General features: G+C 39.2%; 1 protein-coding gene and 1 pseudogene across 1 annotated transcript in view; both read left to right on the top strand.

Moving 5' to 3' along the window:
• The window catches only part of SPTLC2 (serine palmitoyltransferase long chain base subunit 2), a 103,820-nt gene extending 77,874 nt beyond the window's left edge, over positions 1–25,946 (top strand). Inside the window, exons 10-12 of the mRNA XM_043556731.1 lie at positions 18,209–18,344; positions 20,514–20,643; positions 25,566–25,946. Of these exons, the coding sequence (XP_043412666.1) occupies positions 18,209–18,344; positions 20,514–20,643; positions 25,566–25,685 (386 nt within the window). The 3' untranslated portion in view covers positions 25,686–25,946. The remainder of the gene's footprint in view (positions 1–18,208; positions 18,345–20,513; positions 20,644–25,565) is intronic.
• On the top strand, positions 4,056–5,326 carry LOC122469389 (annotated as a pseudogene).
• Positions 25,947–27,038: the final 1,092 nt, after the last annotated feature.

Genomic DNA, 27,038 nt, shown 5'->3' with positions numbered 1-27,038 from the left:
GTCAAGTCCCTTGTTGGGGACTTTTAAGCCTGCTTTAAAATAAAATAAAATGTCCTTAGTGCAAGCATGTCTGTATGCCTCTTCTGGATTAGGTGAAAGAATCAGTTTAGCCCAGATAGGGACCAGGTCCCATCCCTGTTAAGGTGAGGAGTGGTTTTCAGAAAATAAGGGTGTCTGCTTGCCATCTTGAATACTCCCAACTGCAAAGGTAATTTGCCTCATCTGGATGGTAATTAATGGATAATGTGATGGCAGAGATTGTCTAAATTGGTGTGTAAGGGAACACTGGCTAAAACTAGCTTTGGAAAGCTGATAGTATAGTATGATGGTATGATAGTTGAGGCGTATTTATAAGTTGTAAACCTTTATATGTTATGTGTTTATATGTTAGTAATGTCAGCTGTGTCCTATGTTATGTGTTAAGAGTATACTAAATTAAAAAGTGGGGAACTAGAAACAGTGAGGGAAAGCAAGAGGGTACTTTATTTCATCTTTAAAAGCTAAGGCTAAGCTAAAGCCAGATCATGTCATGTTGTGGAAGATGTAAATGGCATAATTTTAAGGGAAAAATACACAGGTGGCAGAGAATAATAAAGTGGACATGTATTCTGTTTACTATGTACTGAGCACTGCTCAAAATTTTTAAATAAATTCTCAGAATATGTATTAGACATGATTTCCTTCTTTTAGAAAATGAGACAGCCGAGAAGTTAAGTTGCTTACCCAAGGTCACAGAATTAACTAACTGGAAGAGCCAGAATTTGAACTTGGGTGTCCAGTGTGAGGATGCTTTTTGTGTATGAGCTATTTCATATTTCATTATTATTGGTATTTGTGTGTGTGTGTGTGTGTGTGTGTGTGTAATTGAATTAGGTAATTCTGTGGAATTCAAATTAGTTTGAACACATAAGAAAGGTTTCCATTTTCTCAGAATATTTCAACTTGAATGTTTGTATATTCTTGGTGGGGAGGTGCTGGGGGAGAAAACCTTATTTGCCCTCAGAATTTGCAGTTTGTTTTGAGGACAGGAGGCCACACATCAAAGGTGTAAGAACAGAAACAGGAACTTATAAAAAGAGCAAATTAATGACATACAAAGTAGAGGCATGTCTTAAAGGGTACCAGGAATTTTTCCACGACCTAATTTTTTACTTCTATCCTTTGTCTTTCATAATGCTATTGGTTCCTTTGAGGTTTTTCAAAAACTTAGAACTATATAAACATGGGTAGAAAATAACAAAAACAAAATGAAAATGAGAAAACAAATTGCTTATATTTACTGATTTGTATGATTTTCACCTACTGGAAAAAAATTGTCTACAGGAATTTTTGTTAGTAGAGCTGTGTATTTACCACCAAGCTAACAATGGAGAAAGATGTGTGGGCTTTGTTCAGAAGTTATCCCCCTAAGTCTCTTGTTTATGTAGAAAAAAGCAACTTTGGGATAAATTATTCCTCAACAAACAAACAAACAAAAAGTATTGCTTACACCTGACATATAGGCTGGAAGACTGGGGTGAAGTGGGAATGATTGACTGTGATACATGCCAGTTTCTTTTGGGGAGCAGTGAAAATGTTCTATAATTAATTACTGTGATGGTTACACAGTTCTATAGTTACACTAAAAAACTTGGAATTGAACACTTTAAATGGGAATGTGAATTATATCTCATTTAAAATAATGACCTCAGGGCGCCTGGGTGGCTCAGTTGGTTAAGCAACTGATTTTAGCTCAAGTCATGATCACGAGCAGTTCATGAGTTTGAGCCCCGCATCAGGCTGTGTGCTGACAGCTCAGAGCCTGGAGCCTGCTTCAGATTCTTTTTTTTTTTTTTTTTTTTTATGAAATTTATTGACAAATTGGTTTCCATACAATACCCAGTGCTCATCCCAAAAGGTGCCCTCCTCAATACCCATCACCCACCCTCTCCTCCCTCCCACCCCCCATCAACCCTCAGTTTGTTCTCAGTTTTTAACAGTCTCTTATCCTGCTTCAGATTCTGTGTCTCCCTCTCTCTATGCGTCTCCCCCACTTGCACTCTGTCTCTGTTTCTTGAAAAGGAATAAACGTTAAAAAAACAAACAAACAAAAAAAACCACTTGACCTCTAGTGAGTGAACATGGTGGTAAAATATACATAACATAAAAGGTAACATTTTAACTAATTTTAGGTGTACAATTCACTGGCATTAAATATACTATAGAATGTTGTGTAACAATTACCACTGTCCATTTCCAGAATCCTCTCATCATTCCAAACAGTAATTAACTTTTAATATGCCAATCCGAGTTTGGAAGCAGTAGTCTTGACCTACTTAATTTTAAACCTTTAGACTTTAAAAATACTTGCTTCCCCCAAATTGAGTTTTGTTTCTCTAAAATTTTTAGCCTTTTCCATTTGTTTCCCCCTCAAACATGCTTTTTCTTTCGTGTTCCTTCAGATAACGGCAAGTTGTCCAAATAAGAAACCCCTATTATATTTTCTCTGCTTCTTTATTCCGTGTATTTAATCACCAGAGCCTTTAGATTGTGCCTCCTTAATATCTTTGAACCTGTCCACTACTCTATTGCCACTGTTATTTACTTAGACTTCTGTCTACTTTCACTTGCATTTAATAGTCCTAGAAGGATCAGTCGAGCAAAAATAATTTCCAAGAATTAAGATAAATAAACATGCTTATAATAAGGAATAGGAGACATCCATGCAGAGAGTTCAAGTGAAACGTGATAAGTCTGATGCCTTTCCTGAGTGCTGTAGTCCACATTGGTTCTCCTTCCTATCCAAGATTCATTCATTCATCAAATATTTATTTTGTATCTTCTGTGTGCTTTAACAGTTTGTAACACTCTGTCCACCTTAAAAATACATGTCCTATCCACTTTTCATACCCATTGCTGTCACCCTAGTACAAGCCATCATCGCCCACGCCCCCTGTCTGCTTCTCTCTTCACCTGTTTATTTTTTTTATTTATTTATTTTTTAATTTTTTTTCAACGTTTTTTTTAATTTATTTTTGGGACAGAGAGAGACAGAGCATGAACGGGGGAGGGGCAGAGAGAGAGGGAGACACAGAATCGGAAACAGGCTCCAGGCTCCAAGCCATCAGCCCAGAGCCTGACGCGGGGCTCGAACTCATGGACCGCGAGATCGTGACCTGGCTGAGGTCGGACGCTTAACCGACTGCGCCACCCAGGCGCCCCCCTCTTCACCTGTTTAAATGCAGCACTTAGGTAACCCTGTTGAAACAGGAGATCTTACCAATCTTCTGTTTGAGAACCCTTGTGGGGCTTCTCCCACCTCTCAAAGTCAAAATCAGAGTCTTTCTTACAGTGAAGACCTGTGAGTCCCCTGTGGATTGGCCCTCTATAGATCGCCTGTATCACACGCTCCCTTTACTGGCTCAGTTCCAACCTTGCTGGTTTACTCCACCCTAGGAAATGCCACATGTGCTTTTGCTTCTGGGCCTTGGTGCTTTATGGAGATAGTGCTTGCTCATCCAGGTCATTTCTCAGACATCACTTGAGTGAGACATTTACCTTTTTTGTTGTCCATTTCCCACATTGGATGAACTTTGCTTCTTTTATTCCATGCAGTGTATCCAGGGCCTAGATGTCTGACAGACACACTAGACAGGTACTCAGGGTGTATTTATTTAACATCTGCTTGCCTAGCACGTAGTACATTCTTCCTTTTCTGTGTAGCCTTCCTGGTGAGATTTTTGTCTTTCGTGTAGTGTCTTTCGTGTAGACATCTTTATTATTTATTTTTATGTGCTAGGTTTGTTTTTCTTCACAGTTTTGTGTCTTAAAAGTAGATGAGGCTTCAAAAATGTTAGTAGCCCCCCAAATCAACTTCTTTAATGTTTGCTTTTAAGTTTCTGTAAGAAATTCTGAAGCAGGCTGTCGGCGGAAGTAGGTGGGGTGACCTGGGTTGATGAACTCCGCAGCAGGGTTGCTGAGATCAACGAGCTCAGTGGCCAGTGGCAGCTGGTACCGGCTGGGATGAGGGGTGGGCAGAGCCTAGGTGGCAGCAGGGGTAGTGTGTGGCCTAGGCCATGACAGCCAATGCTGGGGAATGGTGCTTCATGGAAAACGACCCTGGTCTCTTCACTGAGCTCTTTAAAGGATTTGGTTGCTGAGGAGCCCAAGTAGAAGAAATACGGAGTTTAGAGCCTAAGAATTTTGAAAAGTTAAAGCCAGTTCATGGGCTAATTTTTTTTTTTGTTTGTTTTTCAAGTGGCAGCCAGGAAAAGAATCAGCACCCTCTGTATCTTTAGTTCAGGACTCCAGACTTGACATGATATTTTTTGCCAAGCAGATAATTAATAATGTTTGTGCTAGTCAAGCCACAGTAAGTGTGTTATTGAATTGTACCCATCAAGGTGTCCATTTAGAAGAGACATTATCAGAGTTTAAAGAACGTTCACAAAGCTTTGATGCAGCTACGAAAGATTTGCATTGAGCAATCCAGGTGTGATTCGACAAGTCCACAATAGCTTGTCCAGACAGCAGATGTTTGCATTTGATGCAAAGACATCAGCAAAAGAAGAAGATGCTTTTCACTCTGTCAGTTATGTTCCTGTGGACAGAAGATTGTATGAATTAGATGGATTAAGAGAAGGACCGACTGGTTTAGATGCATGAGATCAAGATGACAGCACAATGAAGCAGTCATAGAAAAACGGATACAAAAGCACAGTGAAATTTGATTTAACTTGATGGCCATTGTGTCTGACAGAAAAATGAGACATGAACAGATAGCAGTTACAAGACAACTTGCTGAGGAACTCTTGGATGCAGATCAGGATAATAATATGTTAAGTGCTGTTCAGTCAGAGGTTGCCAAAACTCAGATGCTTATTGAAGAAATAGTACAGAAACTAAAAAGATAAGAGATCAAAAATATCAGAGGGTAGCATAATTATCTGCCTTTCATTATGGAATTTTTAAAGATTTTAGCAGAACACTAGCAGTTAATGCCACTAGTAGAAAAAGCAAAAGAAAAACAATGCAAAGAAAGCACTGGAAACAATGAAGAAGACGCTTTGGGATGTGTACGCATTTATGCTTCTGCACTTATTTTCATGGAAACCATTAAGTATAAAGAGCTTTGAACAATATCCTAGTTGACTCACCTTGATAGCATGTCTATAGTTTGGCAATAGTACCAATCTGTCTTTAACGCATGGATTCTTTCTCTGCTTGCAGCATACAGTATGCATGTAGTGCACAGTAAATAAAGGTCATTTGGGGCGCCTGTGGCTCAGTCAGTTAAGCAGCTGACTTCGGCTCAGGTCATGATCTCACAGTCCGTGGGTTCCAGCCCCGTGTCGGGCTCAGTGCTGACAGCTCAGAGCCTGGAGCCTGCTTATGATTCTGTGTCTCCCTCTCTCTCTGCCCCTCCCCTGCTCATGCTCTGTCTCTGTCTCAAAAAATAAATAAAACATTAAAAAAAAATTTTTTTAATAATAAAGGTCATTTAAGAGTGCTTGCCCACATTCCATTATTCAACATCGGATCTGAGAACTTCTGTTGGTTCTCTGGATGTATACTATCCTAATGAACTTAGAAATCACACAAATGATCATCTCTTCCTGTAGTTGTTATTTATAATTAATCTCTTAATCTTTTAGCTCACTTGCATGCTTAAAATTTATAAATGTCAGATCTTGATTAAACTGGATCTCTTGTTTCTCATCATTAATGAAAAAAAAATCAGTATTTGTCTTTGATATCTAAACGTTTTGAGGATTTTGACACTGAATGCAGATTATTTGAAAAAGACAAAAATATGATTTCTAGTGATTTTTTTCATTGCTGCCGATAGAAAAAGTAATAAACATCCCAATTGTATTTTAGCAGACTTAAAAAAAAAAAAACAAATCCTGAAGCATATTCACAACTACTGTATATGCACCGTTTCTTTCATTTGGTGACCTTAATATAAATTGGTCATTTTTCTCAAATCTGAGCACTTTTTAAAAAGTTTTTTTAATGTTTATTTGAGAGAGAGAGAGAGAGACAATGACCAGGGTAGAAGCAGAAGAGAGGGAGACACAATCCAAAGCAGGCTCCAGGCTCTGAGCTGTCAGCACAGAGCCCAACGTGGGGCTCATACTCACAAACCGTGAGATCATGACCTAAGCCGAAGTTGGCGCTTAATCGACTGAGCCACCCAGGTGCCCCATGAGCACTTTTGTTTTAATTGACTATATTGAATTTGATTAAGTGGTTCATCATTTACATGGAGTAAATAATTTGTATGAAACAAACTTACACATTCTATTGAGACTTCTGTAAATGTACAAAAAAAAATTTTTTTTAATAAGTAGCAGTTTTAATGGGGATTCAACATTCAGCTGTTTTCCTTTAGGCTCTTGAAAACCCCAGAGACTTAAGAATGTTTTTCATTACTGTTGATTATCAAATCTAAATGTTCACTTGCCAACCCACTTCCTCTTTCTTGGAAGAAGTAAAAGTTATTTTTAGACCTCTGATTTCCTGATTAAGTGGAGTCAGGAATCCCAGCAATTCTCCCTATTAAAGGATATGCTTGCACATGTAAGGAATGTTCTGTTTACCTAGGGTTTAGTTAGTTCAGGAATATCTTAAACCCTGTGACAAGTCCAGCCTTCCCTAAACTGTCTACATCTACACCCTCTGCTCAGCTCTACCTTTTAAAATGGAAATCAGACTCTACTCCTTTCCAAAAGAACCCATCCTTCTATTGTAATTTAGCAAAAGCATTAGTCCTAAGAAATTGATATTTTGCCATTGCCATATTTGATGGTCAGAATTTCAGATTTGAGTCTTCCTTAGAAAGCACAATCTCAAGAGAACCCATTTTTGTACATCAGTAATATATTGTGCTTACTGAGAGATTGGTGTCATTTTAACTTTTCCTTTGCTAATCTGATTAGTTCTGTGCGCATTGCAGGCTGATAATCCCGGTGATAATGCCCTGCAGCTCTCCTAAAAGGCCTTCATCCAGTAGGGCAGTTGGAACCAGATTCGTTAACAATACTTGTGCCAACCTTTCATCAGCTACTCCCCCTTGCGAACTATGTAGACAGAACACCTAATACTAAAACATCTAGGGAAAAATGACTTTGAGAATGAAAGCAGATTCACAGGTGGAAAATAAATATTTTTATGGCCAGTATTGTCTGATTTGTGCATTTGTTCATATCATTTAAAAGAGAAAGGAGGAAAAAGAGGAAGGGCCAGCCCCTTAGGCTTTCATTTCCTGCCTCGGGGCAAGGGTTTTAACTCCAAAGTATGCTTTTCATAACACTTTCCCTGTCTTACAAATTCCTGGAACACCTAGCAAATTTCATTATTTTTCCAGGTTTGTCTTAACTAACAAAGGCTGACAGGAGACCGCCAGAGACCACCCTGCATATATTGTCATTTTTACAAAGTCCCAGTTTGCCATCTCACTAGCAACGTATGAGAGGTTTCATATTTTTGTCAGCATTTGCTAGAGCCTCTCCAACATATTTTAATGCATTTAAAGACACATTTTCGTTAGGGGAAATCAGAGAGGGAAGAGGAAAAAAGAAGAGACATTTATTGTTACGCAAATTAGGACCTGTATCATGTTGTATTTAATATGTTTATTCGTTTCTCCCTTTGCCTTGCCTTCTCAACCCAACTCAATATTTTGAGAATATTTACTACATTCCATCCAAAGGAAAAAAAATGTACAGAAACAAACAGGAAGAAGACCTAAACAAATAGAAAGATTCCTGTGCTCATGGATTGGAGGACTTGGTATTGTTAAGACAACAGTACTTCCCAAGTTGATCTACAGATTCAACAATATCCCCATCAGAATCCCAGCTGCCTTTTTTGTAGAAGTTGGCTAGTGGATCCTCATATTCATTTGGAAATGCAAGAGACAAGAGATCCAGAATAGTCCAACTTGAAAAAGAACAAAGAGGAGTCACATGCCCCGAAGCTGTGGTATCAAGATAGTGTCAAACTGGCATAAGTATAGATAGACAGACCATGAAATACAAACGAGAGTCCAGAAGTAAACTTTTAATTTAGGATTAGTTGGTATTCAATAAGACAATCCAATGGAAAAGAATAGTCTCTCTTAACAAATGATTCTGAGACAATTAGATATCCGCATACAAAGGAATGAAGTTGGACCCCTACCTCCCACCTTGTACAAAAATAACTCAAAATGGATCAAAAGCCTAAGTGTAAGAGCCAAATTTACCAAACTCTTAGAAGAAAATGTAGATGTAAGTCTTCATGACTGTGGGATTAGGCAGTGCTTTCTTAGTTATGACACCAAAAGAATAAGCAACCAAAAAACATATATTGCACTTCATCAGAATTACAAGCTTTTGTTCTTTGAAAGACACCCCATCCAGAAAGTGAAAATACAGCCCTCAGAATGGGAGGAAGTTTTGCAAATCATGTCTGATAAGACTCTAGTATCCAGAATATAGAAAGAACTTTTACAACTCAAACTAAACAACCCAATTAAAAATATGCAAAGGATACAAATAGGTATTTCTCCAAAAAAGATAAATGGCCAATAAACACAGAAAAAAAGGTATTTAAACCTGTTAGACGTTAGGGATTTGCAAATGAAAATCACAGGATACCACTGTACTCTCACTGGTATGGCTTAAGTAAAAAAGACAGTAATGTTGGTGAGGATCTAAGCAATTGGAATGGCGTGTTCCCGTATTACTGGTGGGAATGTAAAATGTCCCAGCCACTTTAGAAAACAGTTCCAGTTCCTCAAAAAGCAGACACCAAAGAGTTACCACTTTACCCAGATTCTCTTCCTAGGTATATTCCCAATCAAATTGAAAACATATGCAGCATTATTCACAGTAGCCAAAAAGTAGAAACAACCAGTGTGCATCAACTGATGAGTAGATAAACAAAATGTAGTATATCCATTAAAAAAGAACGGATTAAAAAATAATTCTTAAAAAAGAATGAGGGACTGATATGTTCTAACATGGATGAACCTTGAAAACATTAAGTGAAAGAAGTAAGATACAAAAGGCCACATAAAATATGATTCCATTTATATGAAATGTCCAGAATAGGCAAATCATAGAGACAGGAAGTAGATCAGTGGTTGCTTAGGGCAGTGGAGAGAGGGAAATGGGGAATGACTGTTAACGGGTAAGGAGTTTCTTTTGGGAGAGATGAATTACATACTAGTGATGGCTACACAACTTTGCATATGCTAAAAACCATTGAGTTGTACATTTTTAAAAGGGTGAATGTTACAGGATGTGAATTACATCTTAATAAAAGGAGGAGAACTGAAAAAGAGTAGAGTAATGGGGGAGTACAATTTATTATATAAACTGTAATAATTTGTAATAGTCAAAGTAATGGAATAGAAATAAAATTCCAGAAAGGTAAGAAAAGGGTCTGCTGAAAAGAAGCCTTACCTAATCATAAAGTATTGTGTTTTAATGTACTGCTAATCATTTAGCTCATATTTTACATTGGGTTTTCCCATGTGTGGTTTTACACTTTAAATATACCAGATTGCTCCACATTTATATCTTCCTCTACATAATTGGTAATATCGTAATTAAATCTAGGGGAGATAAAAACATACCCAAGATCATATAGCTGATGTGTCTCCAACTCAAGTTTAAGGGTAAAGAGAAAAGAAACCCATGGTTCCTATGAAGAAAGAACGTTAGGGCCAGTAGTGGCTCTCAACTAACCAGGAGCAGTGCTGCCTTCCTAAGACATATTTGGAAAAATCTAGGGGCATTTTTGGTTGTCACCGATTAGGCTATGGGGTGGTGGTATTGGCATTTATTGCCAAGGGGCCAATGATTCTAAGTGTTCTTCAGGACACTGGACAGCCTTAACAACCAAGAATTGTGTCCCATATGCCAATCGCAGTCTTACTGAGAAACACTGGCAGTGGTTGACTGAAATTTTGCAGGATGCCCCCTGTTGGAAGATAGAGCAGTGACTGAAATCTTAGAATGGAAATTTGGAAATGTTACTAGACAAGAGAACTCATTCCAATCTTAGATTTGGTTCCTTGCCGCTCAAAAGTCAATAGTGGAGAGACAGGTGATGTTGGGAAAGGAAAGGTTGCTTTATTCAGGAAGCGGGCAACATGGGAAGATGGTGGACTAATATCTCAGAGACCATCTGCCCCATCCAGGGGAAGCCAGAAGGTTTTAAAAGGGAATGCACAGGAAAAGGGAGGGGGATATATGCAAGAGAAGCAGGTGCCCAGGCAGCCACTCCTCTGTTGACATGAGTGTGAACAGAATTGCTGGCAGCAGCAATAACTGCTTTCAAATGTAGTCAGACCTTATCTTCTGAGAAAGTTTGGTCCTTCACTCCTCAAGGCCAGTGGTCTGCAAATCTCAGAGAAAGTCAGTCAGGTCTGCTACAGATCAAGGGACTTGGGTCAGAATAAGCTTGAAACAATTTAACCCTTAATACTGGTTGAAGTGCTATTATACGAAGGATGCGGGATGAAAGGAAATCTCTCGGCACCAACTCTTTCCCTAGGAACAGATGGATTAGGGCCCAAGAATCAAGGAGATGTGTGGCCTCCAGAGCTGGGGTGGTGGAGGCAGGGTTAGTGTAAGATTCTTAAGAGGCAGGTAAGTCTCCAAGGGAGGCTCCAGCAGGCACCATCAGTGACTTTAATTAAACAGTTACTCAGTTCTTTTTTTACATTCCTGTTAACTACCATTCCCTTTTATGTCCTACTTAATACAGAAGCTAAACAGGATCTGTGAGCAGTGGTTGAGGGTACAGTCTTTGAAACTAGAAGAACCAGGGAGTTCAAATCCTGGTTCCTCCTCTTGGAGTTACTTAGCCTCTCCTGGCATTGGTTTACTTTCCCCAGCTGCAAAATAACTCTTAAATTTGCCAGTTTCTAAAAGGGAAAGGAGGGCAACCCTACTAAGTCTCTTCTTCTCAGAAATTATTGATGTGGTGTAGGAAAGACACTGTGGTTTAAGTATCGTAGCCAAGGTTTACTTGTCTCTTTTGAAAGTGTCATCGTGATTGCATCTGAGATTTTCTACCGTGCAAATAATTTACAGTTCGTGGAACTGCTGTAATAGCAATAGTTAAGGCAGACCTGACTGCCTCTTCAGCTAAGCCCAAAATACTTCCAGCCAAGCAAGAGATTGAGCTGTTGTCCTAACATTACATTTAGATGTAGCACCACTCATATAAGAGAATGCCAAGTTCATTTACATTAATATAAATCAACATGTTCTTCCACTCACTTATGGGAGACTATACAGCACTATCTTATTAGAAGATAAGGCTGGCTGGTAATGGACTTGGTAATATTTAGAGATATAGCAACTGAAATGAAATACAGTTTGGAAATTACTGTTACCAGCCAAAGGAAAGGGAAGAAGCATTTAGTGAGCCTGGCACCCTGCTTGCTATACTACGTACTTTCTGTGCCTTGAAGGGGATCAGTACTAAGAGCTTCCATAATCACTATGGGAATAGCCTTTGAAAACATAGTTTGCATGTGATCTCATTTACTTGATACAATATAATACTTGTTTAAGAGATCTTTAAGATATAACCCCATTTTAGATTTGAGTGGAGACACATGTTTAACATAGGCAAAGTAAGTACACAATGTGTGAGTTTATTCTACTTTTCTAAAATGCTTTTCAAGAGAAAAACCACTAGAGTGAAACATAGTTGCTTTTCACTTGGCAGTATGATCTAACCAAAGTAAAATATTAGAAAAAGTAACTTTCCAAATAGCAAAAATAAGCCATTTGGATAGATGATTAAACTAAAAGATTGATAGTTAAATTCAATTCTTAGACCTATAGTATTAAAGAGATTCTATGTGGGGCGCCTGGGTGGCTCAGTCGGTTAAGCGTCCGACTTCAGCTCAGGTCACGATCTCGCGGTCCGCGAGTTCGAGCCCCGTGTCGGGCTCTGGGCTGATGGCTCAGAGCCTGGAGCCTGCTTCTGATTCTGTGTCTCCCTCTCTCTCTGCCCCTCCCCCGTTCATGCTGTGTCTCTCTCTGTCTCAAAAATAAATAAGTGTTAAAAAAAAAAAAAGATTCTATGTGAACTGTCCACAATGTAACGTTTTTTATAGTTTAAATTAGAACAAGGTGATGGGTAGTGTTTTTCCATATTTTATCCTGCCTTAATAACCCTTACCTTGTAGTTAAAGCTGAAAACCAATTGAGCCCATTCTTGGGGCTGTTTTGTTTGGGGGACCCTCAATTAAGAAAACCCTTACCTACTTTGAGATTATGATCTTGAAGAAAAAGGGGGGAGGGAGAAGAAGTTCTTCAATTTCAAATTTTTCCAGCCCGTTATAATTAATTGGAAAGTGTAAGTCTGAAGAGTAGCAGTAATTTTATTTTATTTTTCCCAGGAAAGCAGATTATATCAGCATATCCAGGAAATCTAAGAAGATTAGGAACTGTGTAATGGAGTATGATGTGAGTTAGGGGATCAGATCTGGCTGAACATCATTTATATTTGTGTCCTTTATTTTGAAAGATTTCAGTTAACACCAGAGATGGTGTTTTTGAAGTTGCAGACTCAAACACATTTTGTTGATTATGTTATAAGTTATATAAAAGCTCATCAGCTAAATTGACAATTATATTGCTATTTAAGCAGGTGAGTACATGCTATAATTTTTGAAGAATAAGTTCTGAGTAGTTAGCACTAATGCCATTTCAGACAAAATGCTCCCTTTCTTATCCCCTTACTCTATACATAGGTCTTGTCCTGTTGTTTTTGTAACCAGTCCTGAGACATCAGGAAATTTGTAGCTCATAGAACACTAGCTGTTCTGATTGATACCTGTCTGGGAGGGCTTATGAAATTTTATTTGAGTAATAATCCAGTAGTTCCTTCAAACATTAAGTTCACATGGCTGGCAATCGTGAGGAATCTGGATTAAGACTTGATAAAAATATTCCTTTTGGAGAACATCTGGAATGCATTTGGTACAACCTCACAATCTATTTGGCAGGGTTAATAATTATAGCTCCAAATCTAATCCTATCTTGTTCGGTGACTTGAAGTTATTAATACATAGTGGTTATCAATAGGTAGATAGTTGTGATGCCCCACCTTTTGAGGTTTTGTTTCCTTAAAAGAACTAAATCTAATGATGCCATCACAATCTATTGATCCTTCATTACTTCCTAAGCATAAAATTCATTGCAAAGAAGTTGAGGACTAAAAATGATGTATTAAAGTTATCTCTTACATTTTCTGAGAAATGAAATTATGTGCTCCTGTTTTCTTTTCTTTTTTTCATGCCAAGCTGTAGATTTTATTAAGGAAGTTCTGAAAATGGTTTCACTTAACCATATTGAAGAACTCCAAACTCACGGCCACACAGCAAGGCTTAGTTGTAAAGTTAAAGAGAATCAGTATTAAGGTTGTTTTTTTTTTTTTTCAATTGCTTTGATGCTTTTTATCATCCTTAAAAGTAAAGATTTATGTTTGCAAAGTAGAGAAGAATGCTGGCCTCTTCTATTACCATCTGTGTTCTTAAAAAGATAAAGACATTTTAAGAGTTAGATTTTTTAAGACAAGACTAAACCTTCTTTTTACACTTTACATGTTTTAAATCCCTAACAGTTGGTCAGACTCTTGGTCTTGGGGTCATGAGTTTGAGCCCCACATTGGGTGTAGAGTTTACTTAAAAAAAAAAAAAAAAAGAAAAAAGAAAAAGAAATGGTCTAAATCCCTCTTAGACCATTCTTCCAGCCTGTTATAACTTGTGGCAACTCTGTGGTAAGAAAACTTCTTAGAACTGAGCTAGCAGATTGGACTTAAGTAGCAGTTACACTTCTTGCATTAATGTTAACTAGTATTTTAGGTGATATTTAATTCAAAATAGGTAACTGTGTTGTCTTTAAAGTTCAATGTCACGTCAAAAAAAGGAATAACCACTTAACTACTTCCCAGTATATGTAAATGCCAGAGCTTACTGAATTGTGTGCTATTATTTGTTTATTTTTCCTATTATTATCTTTGATATTATTAGGTTGTACCACAAGAAATTGCCATTTTTAGGTCACAAATAGTCAAATATTAGCAGTTCATGGTTCAGGCTGTGACTTTTGTAGCGTAAATAGACCACTGAACTTGTATGATTTGCTGCCATTTGTGATTGAGTTGACTTCTTTCTTTAGCACTGGTCTTGACACTTCCTCTCGGTCTTTATTCCCCGTACTCACCAGCAGTGACTGCGGTCTGCTGTTCAGGGTGAGTTCATTGGAAGAACTATTTTTCACTTGTCTTGTACTTGCCCTGTGTCTCCCTAGGCTCCTGCACCCATTCACCCCTACCCTATTCATTTGCCAGTAAGTACTGTTTTAAAAATAGGACACAGATGCTCTTACCCAGTAAAGGGCTGTGCTCTTTAAAGTTTGAAAAATACATAATTTCTTGATGTGGTGTAGAAGAAAAAACACTGACAGACCCAGAGAACGTTGATCTGCCTCCTACTGAAAGAAAGGCCTTAGAAAAAGTAATTTAACACCTGCGGGCAGTTTCTTTTTGTCAATAGTACATTCTTTTACTATACCCATCTAAAAGCAGTTGGGATCAAATGAAATGGAGCTGTTAATTTCTTCTTTTTTTAAAATTTATTTTTAAATTGTATTTCAATTCTAGTGTGACTATGATACCTAGATATATATTTAGGAGAGAATTCTTTTTAATCTCAACTTTTAATAGCTGCCAAAATGAAGGTTGGTGATCTCTGATGTCCATTAGCACGTGAGTATACAAACAAAAAAATAGTGGTGTATCTTTACAAAGGAACGCTAGTCAGCAATAATGGGGCTATATAAGTTGGGGATCCTAAATGCCTACTCCCACTGTCTTCAGGTTGTGTGACGTGAGTGGCATTTTAGATGTATGTTCTCCTGGGACTCTTCTTGTCTGGAGGCAGATGGTGATGAATCGTGCACCTGAGATTTTCACTTCCTTCCGTTAGAGAAAACTTGCTTAGAATGATATAGTAATTGAAAAAGTTAAGGTCTTCATCTCCTAAGATTTCTTCTTTTCCTTGATAATTTTTCTTTCAAAAAAATTTTTTTAATTAATTTTTTTATTTATTTTTGAGAGAGAGAGAGAGACAGACAGACAGAGTGGGAGCAGGGGGGAATGGCAGAGAGAGAGGGAGACACAAAATCTGAAGCAGGCTCCAGGCTCCGAGCTGACAGCACAGAGCCCGACGCAGGGCTCAAACTCACGAACCGTGAGATCATGACCTGAGCCTCAGTCGATGCTTAACCGACTGAGCCACCCAGGCGCCCCCTTTCCCTTGATAATTTTTCTTGATATTCTTGGAATGAGAAAAAAAAATTTTTTTTAGGATGAAGTCTTGCCATTTGCAATGAAAAAAAATTTTCTTAGCTATTTGGTTTGTGATGAGAAAAAGGTAGCAAATTGCAAAATAATAAGGTGAATGCAGAAAAAAATAATGTATACTAATATGCAGGTGTATCACTCAATTTTTTAAAAACCATCTTTAGTGAGATATCACTTGTATACAGTAAAATTCACCAGCTTTAAGTGTATAATTCCATGAGCGTTGACCAATGAATGTAGTCAGGCAATCACACCACAGTCGAGGAATAGGATGTTTTTGTCACTCCCCAGGAGTTCCCTCATACCCCTTTGCAGCCAGTCCTCTCTCCACTCCCTGGCAATCACTAACCTGTGTTCTGTCTCTATAATTATGTCTTTCTTAGAATTTCCTATATATGAATGCACTCAGTGTATAGTCTTTTGTGTCTGGCTTATTTCATATAGCATAATGCTTTTTGAGATTCATCAGCATATTTCCTTTCTCCCTTTTATCGTGTTTTCCCCCCACTTTTCCGAATGTATGGAGCATATTTACAATAGCATTTTGTGCATCCTTGTCTGCTGGTACTCTTATTTATGGTCTATTGCTATTGATTGACTTACCTCCTGGTTGGTGGGTCATATTTTCCCGTTTCTTTGAATGGCTGGAATTTTTTATTGTATGCCAGATGTTGTAAATTTTACATTACCAGGGGCTGCACTTTGTTGTATTCTTTTAGGTAGTGTTGGACTTTGTTCTTGGAATTAGTTGGATCCTTTTGAGACTTGCTGTTAAAGTTTGTAAGGGTGGATCCACAGCAACTTTGAGTCTAGGGCTAATTTAGCTCCACGACTCGTGTGACTCTCCATTTTGGAAGGTGACAATACACACTGTTGCCAATTCCGTATGAGCTCTGGGAACTGTTGAGTCTGCTGCTTTCTGCTGGCTTTTTCCCCAGCCCCTGGTGGTTTCTTCTCAAGCACAAGCAGATGACACTCAGCCAGAGGCTCAAGGGGACCCTTCTGTAGACCCCCACACTTCTCTCTTTGTACACTTCTCCCTCCTTTCCTGTATGCTGCCCGGCAAATTCTAGCCACCTTAGCATCCCCAACTCTGATCGCTGGTGTCCCAACTGAGGAGACTAGGTTCCTGTCCCTGGGCAGCAGCCTGGGACCTGCCTCTAGGCAGTCACGGGGCAATCCAGAGGCTTCTGTATTGTTTTCCTTCTCCCCAGCAGCATAGTCCTGCACTGCCTGTGGCCTGGTGTTTGAAAACCATTGTATATACATTTTGTTTTATGTGATTTGTCCAGTTTTCTGTTGTTAACGGCAGAAAGGTAAAACTGGTCCCGGGTATTTTACCATGGCCAGAAGTAGAAGTCTCTTTTTCTAAATGCAGAGTTAAGCGTGTATTGGTATTTCTAGGGAAAAACTTGGGCACAGGGCTCAGAGATTCTCAATATACTTAAATGTAACATACTTTAATGTCTGCTTTATTGTAGGACATATGTCATAACTTAAGTGATGTTCTTCAGTGTTCACATTAAGTGAGTCTAAGTTTGAGTGTTATTCTCTGGTTAACTTGAAATTATTTACACAAAGTATTAATTTTGGGTTATTTGTAGCAGACTTATCTAGGGTGGCTTTGCATCAGTGGATGGATATGTTAGCATTCTAAGCACGTTTGTTAACCATCTGTGTTTCTGATCAACTGATTAATTTATCTTTGGAGGTATATGACACTTGTACTTTAAAAAATACGAATTTGTTGGCTCCCTAATATATGTGAGAAGATGGGTGCAACCCTTTCTTATTTGTGAGTATTTGTGGTTGGGAAGACCCTTAAGCAGTGCTGAGCCCTTTGCGTGCTGATCTTTTGAATTTAGGCTTGCTCTCCATGATGTCTGTTCGTGGACGTCTGTTCATAGATTTACGTACCATAATGTCAAAACCCAGTTCAAATATTTAGTCCGCGGTTTGAGAAATGTTTGTTATAATCCATTCCTATGTAAGGAAGATGAACAGACTGGGATTAAAAATATGATTTTACAGGGGCGCCTGGGTGGCGCAGTCGGTTAAGCGTCCGACTTCAGCCAGGTCACGATCTCGCGGTCCGTGAGTTCGAGCCCCGCATCGGGCTCTGGGCTGATGGCTCAGAGCCTGGAGCCTGTTTCCGATTCTGTGTCTCCCTCTCTCTCTGCCCCTCCCCCGTTCATGCTCTGTCTCTCTCTGTCCCAAAAATAAATAAACCTTAAAAAAATATATATGATTTTACATTATTACGGATATGCTATTGTTGTCTGATAGTAGTTTCGGGGAAATGGTAACATAAAACCAAACTCTTAGGAGGAAAGTTTGGGGCTCTAAATGGCTCCATCTCTGGTCTCGTGTGTAAAATTATTTGCAGCATAGTTCATTGGAATGAATATTGAAGTCGAGGGACCTAGATTCTTGTCTTGGCTGTGCCACCTGTTAACGTGTAACTGCAGGCCAGTCACCACCTTTGTGGGAGTCACCCAACCTGCAAAGTGAAGATAATAGTTAATATTGTACCTACTGTTACGGGATAGAAGAATGCTAAATGAGATATATTGAAAATGTTTAATGATGCTAATGTGCCGTGAAAATATTGTTAAACTTCATTTTGTACATTATTACAAAATCTGCTATCAACATCTACTGTGACAGAATACAAAGCAAGATTTGTTTGTATTTATATTTCATACAGTTTGTTATGTGAAAATATTTTATGTTAGGAGGGAGGAACCAAACATAGGACTGATTGATAGAATGGAGACAGAGGAGATTGCTCTCTTTTTCCCCATTCCTTTTTCTTAGTGTTATTGTTTTCCTCCTCTTGATTTTCCAGGCAAAGAATGTATACAGCAGTTAGCCGAAAACACCAGGTATTTCAGAAGACGTCTGAAAGAGATGGGCTTCATCATCTATGGAAATGAAGATTCTCCAGTGGTGCCTTTGATGCTCTACATGCCAGCCAAAATTGGGTATGTTTTATTGCAGACTACAGATGGGTCTCTAATTAGACTTAAGGTTTCTGTGCTGTTCGACTCAGGCTTATGTATTTTGTCAGGAAAAATTGTCTTGGCTTCATTATATTAACCTACCTTCATTTGCTAGAAATTCCGTAAATAGTGGATTCCAATTTATGAAATAATGTTAACTTGTTAGTCTTTCATTAAACAAATATTGAGTTCAGTGCCCTCTTCTAGGATATTGGCATAGATCAGTGAACAAAACACAAAAATAAAATCCCTGTCCTTGTGGAGCTTAATGTTCTAATGGGGCAGAAGTCAGACAAACATAATAAATAAGTTATGTAATTTGTTAGAAGATGTTACATGTTATGGGGAAAAGTAGAGCAGGGCATGGGGGATGGGGAGAGTACCCTCTGGGTGGGCAGATGACAGTATTAACTTGGAATGGTCAGGGTGAGCCAGTGGAAAGGGAAGGTGACATGTGAGCTTGAAGGAGCTGAGTTAGCCACTTAGAGAAAGAAGTTCTCTGCAAATGCCATAGCACAAGAACATGCTTAGCCGATAGAGGGGTAAAAGAAGGTGAGTGGAGCTGAAATGCAGTGCCCGGAGGGGAGTCGTGAGCCTTGAGGTCAGGGTGTGTTGTTGCAGATTACACCAGTTTCTTTGATTTGTGCAACTCGTGTATAATGGAAAGCCTTGCTCTGGAACCGCTTCCAGTGTGTTTGACAAGTCCAGGTATATAACAAAACCAGAAGACATTTGAAAAGTAATTAAAAAAAAAAAGGAAGGAAGGAAGGAAGAAAAGTAGTATGAAGTGAGCAAATATAGTTACTTGCAAAGTAGGCAAAACTGCATCAGAGATTAGAAAGGAGTTATCTGGGGCGCCTGGGTGGCTCAGTCAGTTAAGGGTCCGACTTCAGCTCGGGTCACGATCTTACGGTCCGTGAGTTCGAGCCCTGCGTGGGGCTCTGGGCTGATGGCTCAGAGCCTGGAGCCTGTTTCCGTTTCTGTGTCTTCCTCTCTCTCTGCCCCTCGCCCGTTCATGCTCTGTCTCTCTCTGTCCCAAAAATAAATAAACGTTGAAAAAAAAATTTTTTAAAGAGCTAAGGGAATAGTCAAGAAGGAATAAGGTAGGTCAGCAAGAGGGAAACACAAGAAACAACATAATTAGCAAATAAGAACTTACATGAAAGTTAGAATTCTGTTATTTAGACAAGATATAGATGTGGAGTGAGGCCACGTGCCATCACTTTGGTTTAGGGTGGAGAGTTAAATAAATTTTGTGTAGTCTGGGAAATCAGCTGAAGCCTGGGGATGAGTTTGCCTCACAGACACCAAAGGAAATCCTAAATTCCAAATCAGAAATACCTGGTCTTTGGGGCACCTGGCTAGCTCAGTCTGAAGAGTTGTACGACTCTTGATCTCAGGTGAGTTTGAGCCCCACGTTGGGTAGAGATTACTTAAATAGATAAATAAACTTAAAAAAAAAAAAAATACCTGGTCTGAAGGGCTAATACTAATCGGCCATTCTGCCAGCAGAAAGATGTCCATGTTACCCAGATCTTTTGCATCTGTAATCTTAAGAATTCTTTAAATTTACTGCCAATTCTAATATTTCAAGGACAAGGTTTTAAAATTTTTAGTTTCTTTTAAGTGTTTATTTATTTTTGGGAGCGGGGTGGGCATAGACAGAAGGAGACACAGAATCCGAGGCAGCCTCCAGGCTCTGAGCTGACCACACAGAGCCCAGAGCTTGCCTCGGATTCTGTGTCTCCCTCTCTCTCTGCCCCTCTCCTGCTCTTGCTCTCTTTCTCTCTCTCAAAAATAAATAAAATATTTAAAAAAATAAACTCAAGTTCATTTTGAAGCCTCTGAACCACTCTTATGTGTCAGGGACACTTTAAGGCTCTAACTGCAAATCACTTTAGTCAAGCCCTATTAAAAATTGGTCTGTGACAACTATATTCTTTATCTTTGTGAAGGAAACCATTTGGGAGAAGACCACTTTAGGACTGAATTAAAGAAGTCTGGCAATTTTAACTTGAAAAGAAGTTAGAGGAAATTTCTAATAGAAGTCTCCAATGCCTGTGTCACCTGAGTTTAAATCATTCAGGACCAAAGACCTTTGGACCGTAGTTTATTATTCTTCCTGATTCTTACCCTGCTTTCCCCTTGCAGCGCCTTTGGACGGGAGATGCTGAAGCGGAATATCGGGGTAGTTGTGGTGGGATTTCCTGCTACTCCGATTATTGAGTCCAGAGCCAGGTTTTGCCTGTCAGCAGCTCATACCAAAGAAATACTTGATACTGTAAGTAGACACTTTGACCTTGATATAAACATACCTACACTAAGCACACCTAGATGTCAGATGAAATTAATCATCTGTTGATCTTGAAGTTCTTTGAGCACCTGAGGTATTGACTGGTAAAATGGAGGAGGGAGTATACAGTGCTGCTTCAAACACTGCAATTTACAAAATAAATCGCAAAGCCATTAGCAACACCCACTAGACCCATCAGAGCTCTGGGAATTTCTCGCTTTATCTTGTTCTATTCTGTCCCTTATTATGGCCACTATAACTGTGTAATTGTCCTTGCGCTATTTCTACTGCAAGCCTTTTTTTTTCTTTAACTTTATTTATATTTTTAATCACATTCTAACACTGGGAAATTAGATTCAGTGTATTATTGGTACTGTATCTTTTTCTTTTTCTTTATTTTGATGTGCCTTTCAAATTTTGTCCAATAGATTTTCCAATTTTTCAAAAATCTTACTGGTAAGTTTCTTCATTATTTCTTTTTTAACCCACTGATACCAACTTTTCTTCTATTCTCTTTTATTTGTGTGTTTAAAAGTTTGATGTGCCTTTAACAAAAGATCTGTGTCATTACAAGCAATGGCTACAGCAATACACTGTCTTCTAACAACAGCTTTGACTCCCAAAGACTATACACATTCATGAAAGAATTTAGATGTAGCCAAGATATTGAAGTAGATTTATGTTGCCAATAAATATGTTTGCCAGTTGAGAATTCTCACCCTTTCTGTAAGATCCACTTAAGGAATTGTTTGATTTTGCCTCCCGTTTAGTTTTTCTTGAAGCATAAAGTGCATTTTTTGAAACCAAAGGTTTCTTGAAGTTGTTTTGTCCTCAGATATTTTATGGAGGTAAACATGAGCCTTATGAGGTACAAATGCATTTTGTGTGTAATGAGCCGTGTGACATGATTACATAGAAATGCCATAAAATTCACACACAGAAAAACCAAAACCAACCTCTAGAGCTAATAAACATAGCTAGCAGAGTTGCAGAGTAAACAATCAGCACAGGGGCGCCTGGGTGGCTCAGTTGGTTGAGCATCTGACCTCGGCTCAGGTCATGATGTCACAGCTCGTGAGTTCGAGCCCCGCATTGGGCTCTGTGCTGACAGTTCGGAGCCTGGAGCCTGCTTCGGATTCTGTGTCTTCTCTCTCTGCCCCTCCCCCACTCATGCTGTCTCTGTCTCTCAAAAATAAACATTAAAAAAATTAAAAAAATAAAATAAAAAAATAAAAAAATAAACAATCAGCACAAAGTTAGGACATTTCCCAATACCAGCAGTGAAGAAACAAAAAGGAAATTAAGAAAATTTCATTTATGCTAGCATTCAAAACAATAAAATACCCAGGAATAAATTAAACCAATGATATGAAAAATTTGTATACTGAAAACTCTAAAATGTGTAGATCTAATGCAGTCCCTGTCAAAATTCCAGTGGTTTTTTTTTTTTGCAGAAATGGAAAAGCTGATCCTCAAGTTCATAAGGAACTGTAAGGGGCCCCCGATAGCCAAAACAGTATGGAAATGGAAAATCTAAGTTGGAGGAGTCAAACTCTCCAGTTTTGAAACTTACTACAAAGTAATTAAATCAGTGGGGTGCTAGCTTAAGGATAGACATATAGACCAATGGTGGTGAGAGTCCATAAGTACACCCATGCACCTATGGCCAATTGATTTTTCCACAGGAGAGCTCAGACTAGTTAATGGGGAAAGAATGTTCTCTTCAGCAAGTGGTACTGGACAACTGAATAACTATATGCAAAAGAATGAAGTTGGCCCCTACAACATGGATGAACCTTGAAAACATTATGCTAAGTAAAAGAAGCCAGGCACAAAAGACCACATTATATGAAATGTAACGAACAGGCAAATCCATAGGGTCAGAAAATAGATTGTGGTTTTCAGGGTCTGGGAGGAGGCAGGGATGAGGATGAGAGTGTGGGGTTTCTTTTTTGAGATGGTAATGCTTTAAGATTACATGGTGAAAGTTGTACACCTCTGTGAATATACTAAGAAACACTGAATTGTACGCTTTACAATTTGGGGTGCCTGGGTGACTCAGTAGGTTGAGCTCTTGATTTCAGCTTAGGTCATGATTCCAGGGTCATGGAATCAAGCCCTGCTTTGGGCTCCATGCTGAGCGTGGAGCCTGCTTAAGATTCTTCCACACCCCACCCCACCCCACCCCCCCACCAAATCTCCCTCCCTCTCTCCCTGTCTCCCTGCCCCTCCCCCATTCGCACACTCTCTTGCTGTCTCAAAAATAAAGATTAATCAATTAAAAATAAAAGGTGACTTATGGCATATGAATTGTATCTCAGTAAAACTGTTACTTTTAAAAATGAGAAGGGCAAGGTTATCGATCATCTCTGGGGTACAGCTGTCCTAGAATATTCTCTTATTCAAGGACCAAACTCAATTCTGATTTACTCATCTTTTTTTCCTAAGAATCCATCTCACCCTGTCCAGAGGTTGAGTGTAGATTATTTAACAGATGGTGGAACTTGTAGCAGTTTCTTATTTCTAATCTAACCAGGTAACCTATATAATGGCAAACTAACAGTTTCTAGGTACAATTTTATCTTTAATAAATAAATAAAACCAATTTATCTGAAATATTTGGTGTGGGATCAGAGGAAATCATGTAATCTAGATCCCTTTGGGATACTGTGGTGTTTTTTTTTCTTTCTGTCTATTCATTTTCTTTTTTACATCAATAAAAAAAATCAGGTCTTTCTGAAGTCAGAGGTCATAAATGTCCTTTCCTTTGTGATCTTCCATAAGTCATGTGTTGTTTTAAATTAATAAATCCTGTATCAGAGGTCAGGGGGATAAATGGTTAATGGGTTCTTCCAGCTGAAGTCACTCTTAATTTATTTACATATGGAACTTTCGGTTAAACATTTTCTTGAAGATACCACTGTTCTGATAGCATTCTGAAGTGCAGCTCTTAATTTGCTTTCTATATTTTCCACATTTGCAGTGAAAAATTTTTTTTCTTCTACATAAATTAAGGAATACTATTTACCGGTGGGTTTTTTTCTCTCTACAAACACTGAGTTTTAAAAGTTAAATTTAAGAACAGGCAAATGTGTCTTTTACTAATCAGTTGATTCCCTTTTATGAAGTAGAAGGTATACATTTTCATATGAAATTGTAACCGTAAGAGTGAACAGAAGATGTGTATGACGTGATGGAAATTTAGAGAGTCACACTCGGCTACTACTGCCCACCTTTTCCATTTCTTAGTCTAATTAGGGTGTCCTAGACAGAGCCCTGTCTCCGAAGCTGGGGCCCTTCGCCCCAGGTTTGTTACTGGATCCATGGGGTAACATCCACAGGCGCTTGGGGAATGAATAATAGGGCCGGAGAGCTGCCATGCAAACTGCGTTCTGTGACCTGCGTGAGGCACTCATAGCAAAAAGCCTTAGAACCTAGGGTCATAAATTTTTGCTGTCTTTGGATTTCTTTGGGAAGTATCTGGGCTTAGAGTTTCTCTGTCCTTCTATTAGATTTTTTCTGAGAAATTGTGAACACATATCGCTTTCTTATATTGGATCCTCTATTCTGACTCTCTGGGCTGCTTTTTGGAAAGATTAAGTCTGTGAACTGACTGTGATTCGTGCACTTTGCTGTATACATGTTATACTTCAACCGAGAGTTCATTTTTTAAAAAACATACACGTATAGAAAATAACAATTACCTCTACCAGATAGGACTGGTGTAGCAATCAGGAAGAGATTTTTTGGGGTGCCTAGGTGGCTCAGCCCGTTAATCATCCAACTTTTGATTTTGGCTCAGGTCATGATCTCACTGTTGTGAGATTGAGCCCCGCATCGGGCTCTGCTCTGACAGTGCAAAGCCTGCTGGGGATTTTCTCTCCTTCTCTCTGCCCCTCCCCCGCTCACACATGCACTCTCAAAAAAAAAAAAAAAAAAAGGCAGGGTGACAGGGAGAGACTTTTCATAACTTATCTCATGAAATAAGTTTCATTTCATAACTTATCTTAGCGTTTGAATTTCTTTGAAAAACAAAAGAGCAAGTTTTACAAGAAAGAAAGTTATACTGAGCTAATTAGTTTTGATGGGAAGACAAGATGATCTCTCAAGATTAGGATTTTGGAGTTCAGACTCATACCTGAGTTTAAATCCTGGTTCTGTCTGTTCTTGCTCCCTCACTTACACCTTGTTCATTACCTACCCAGAGTCTCCTAACAGCTTCCCCTTTTTCTTTCTTTCTTTTTTATTTTTTTTATGTTTGTTTATTTTTGAGAGAGAGACAGAGTTCGAGCAGGGGAGGGGCAGAGGGAGAGAGAGAATCCAAAGCAGCCTCCAGGCTCTGAGCTGTCAGCACAGAGCCCAACACGGGGCTCAAACTCACAAACGGTGAGATCATGACCTGAGCCTAAATCTGATGCTTAACCAACTGAGCCACCCAGGCGCCCCAGCTTCCTCTTTTTCTTACTAAGTCTGATCAGCAGCCCACCTTGGGTGCTGTCTTCATCTTGCATGTAGAAGGCATCTCAACACAGACCTCTCATCGGTTTTCTTGTATTTTAATAATAGAAACAACAAGTACTGGAATACGAAAGGAGAGAGGATAGTTGTAGCCAGGCTGACAAGTTCAGGGTGCATATTCCTTTTTCTACCAAGCATAATGTCCTTTGATGAATTATACCCTTTATCCTGCATAATTGCTATTCACAACCCATTATTCATGACCAGCCTGACATTCTTGCTGAAAAAGCAGCTCTTTCCACAGCTGTCCTATAGTCTGATCAGAGTAAATGCACTAGACACGAATGGTCTCATAAAGGATAATCTTGCCATGAGTGTTTTTAGAAAAATAAAGCACCAGGCATGCCTGCATCCTACTGGCTCTGACTAACCTCTGCTCTCACATATTTTAGGCTTTAAAAGAGATAGATGAAGTTGGGGACCTATTGCAACTGAAGTATTCCCGTCATCGGTTGGTACCTCTACTGGACAGGCCCTTTGACGAGACTACATATGAAGAAACAGAAGACTGAGCCTTTTTGGTGCTCCCTTGGAGGAACTCTTCCTACCAGGACAGTGTGTGGCTTTTCTGAGCCAGTTCCAGGAACCATACTTCTGTGGCCATCTCACGTGAAAGACATTTCCTCAACTACTGACGGTGGCCACCTCACTCTAAATGGCATTTTGTAAATAGTAAAAAACTGCTTCACGTTCTTCCTTTGCTACATTTCACCTTTCAAAAAAGAGGTGACCCGCTCTACTTTTTTGTCCATTAAAAATGTTTTATTTTATAACTCTTCTCCTTGTGAAATCACGCTGACCCTAGCCTGTCCCTGGCTAACCACGCAGGCCGTTACCCTCTCCCTGCCGCCTGCAGACTTGGCCCTACAAAAGCTCCTGCTGTCCCCCGCACTACAGCCTAGAGACTCACCCGGCCCTCCTTCCCAGGGAGCAAGTGCCTTCCGCTTACTTCCCATCCAGGTCTCAGAGGCCACCAACCTCAGAATCCTTATTTAACCTGTCAAGGATTCGACCAAAGTGTTCCTTTCATCTCAAGTTTAGCCGTTTAAGAAAAACCTAAACACTAACACTGCTAAAACCGCCCCTCATTATGTATCTCCCTCTGGCCAGCAGCCTCCCAAGGCTTGGTCTTGTTCCGTTTTGTTCTGGTCACCAGATGATTTCTTCCTTCACCATCAAATATTTCTTTGTAATGGTCACCGTCTGAGGGCTATGTCCACTTTCTTGGGTTTTCCCCAAGCTCTAAACTAACACTCCCACTTGCTATTTAAAACACTTAAATTGCTCAAAAAGTACTCACATCCCACCCTGGTCAGACCTGTTGTGGTGGAGCTGACTCACACCTCGCTGTGTGTTCTGTGTCTACAGCTGTTTGGCAGAGTGACCTGCCATCCTGCAGGGGTCAGAGGGCCGGGGCAGTGTGGAGAGAACGGATTACTCCCGGTGGAACATCTGTGGTTGATTCATACTGTTTACTTTTCTGCCTGGGTCTGGGTCCAGATTAGGATTTAACCTGATAAAGGAAAATGTTGGTAAATCCTCTACTCAGAAATCATTTGTCATGTTCCTCTTTAAGGATTAAAGTTATTAACTTACCCTTTTTAGAAGCTGACCCATTTAAATATTACTCTTCTGACTGCTAGTTCTCTTTTGTTATTCTTGATGTCCTAAGACAATTCTAATCTGGCATCTGGAGGTTAGGGTCTCTCTCTTTTTTCCTTTTTTTTTTTTCCTCTTGAGCAATCCTGAACACCTGTATCTCTTTGCTAAACTGGGATCCTCTATTTCGACTCTTTGCAGGTAAGGGGACTTCATTCAGAGAGCTTTATACTGCCTGACCAAAGAACAAATCTGAAAACCACCAT

This window comes from Prionailurus bengalensis, chromosome B3, assembly GCF_016509475.1.
Source record: "Prionailurus bengalensis isolate Pbe53 chromosome B3, Fcat_Pben_1.1_paternal_pri, whole genome shotgun sequence".
NCBI lineage: Eukaryota > Metazoa > Chordata > Mammalia > Carnivora > Felidae > Prionailurus > Prionailurus bengalensis.
This window is presented reverse-complemented; position numbering and strand designations above follow the sequence as displayed.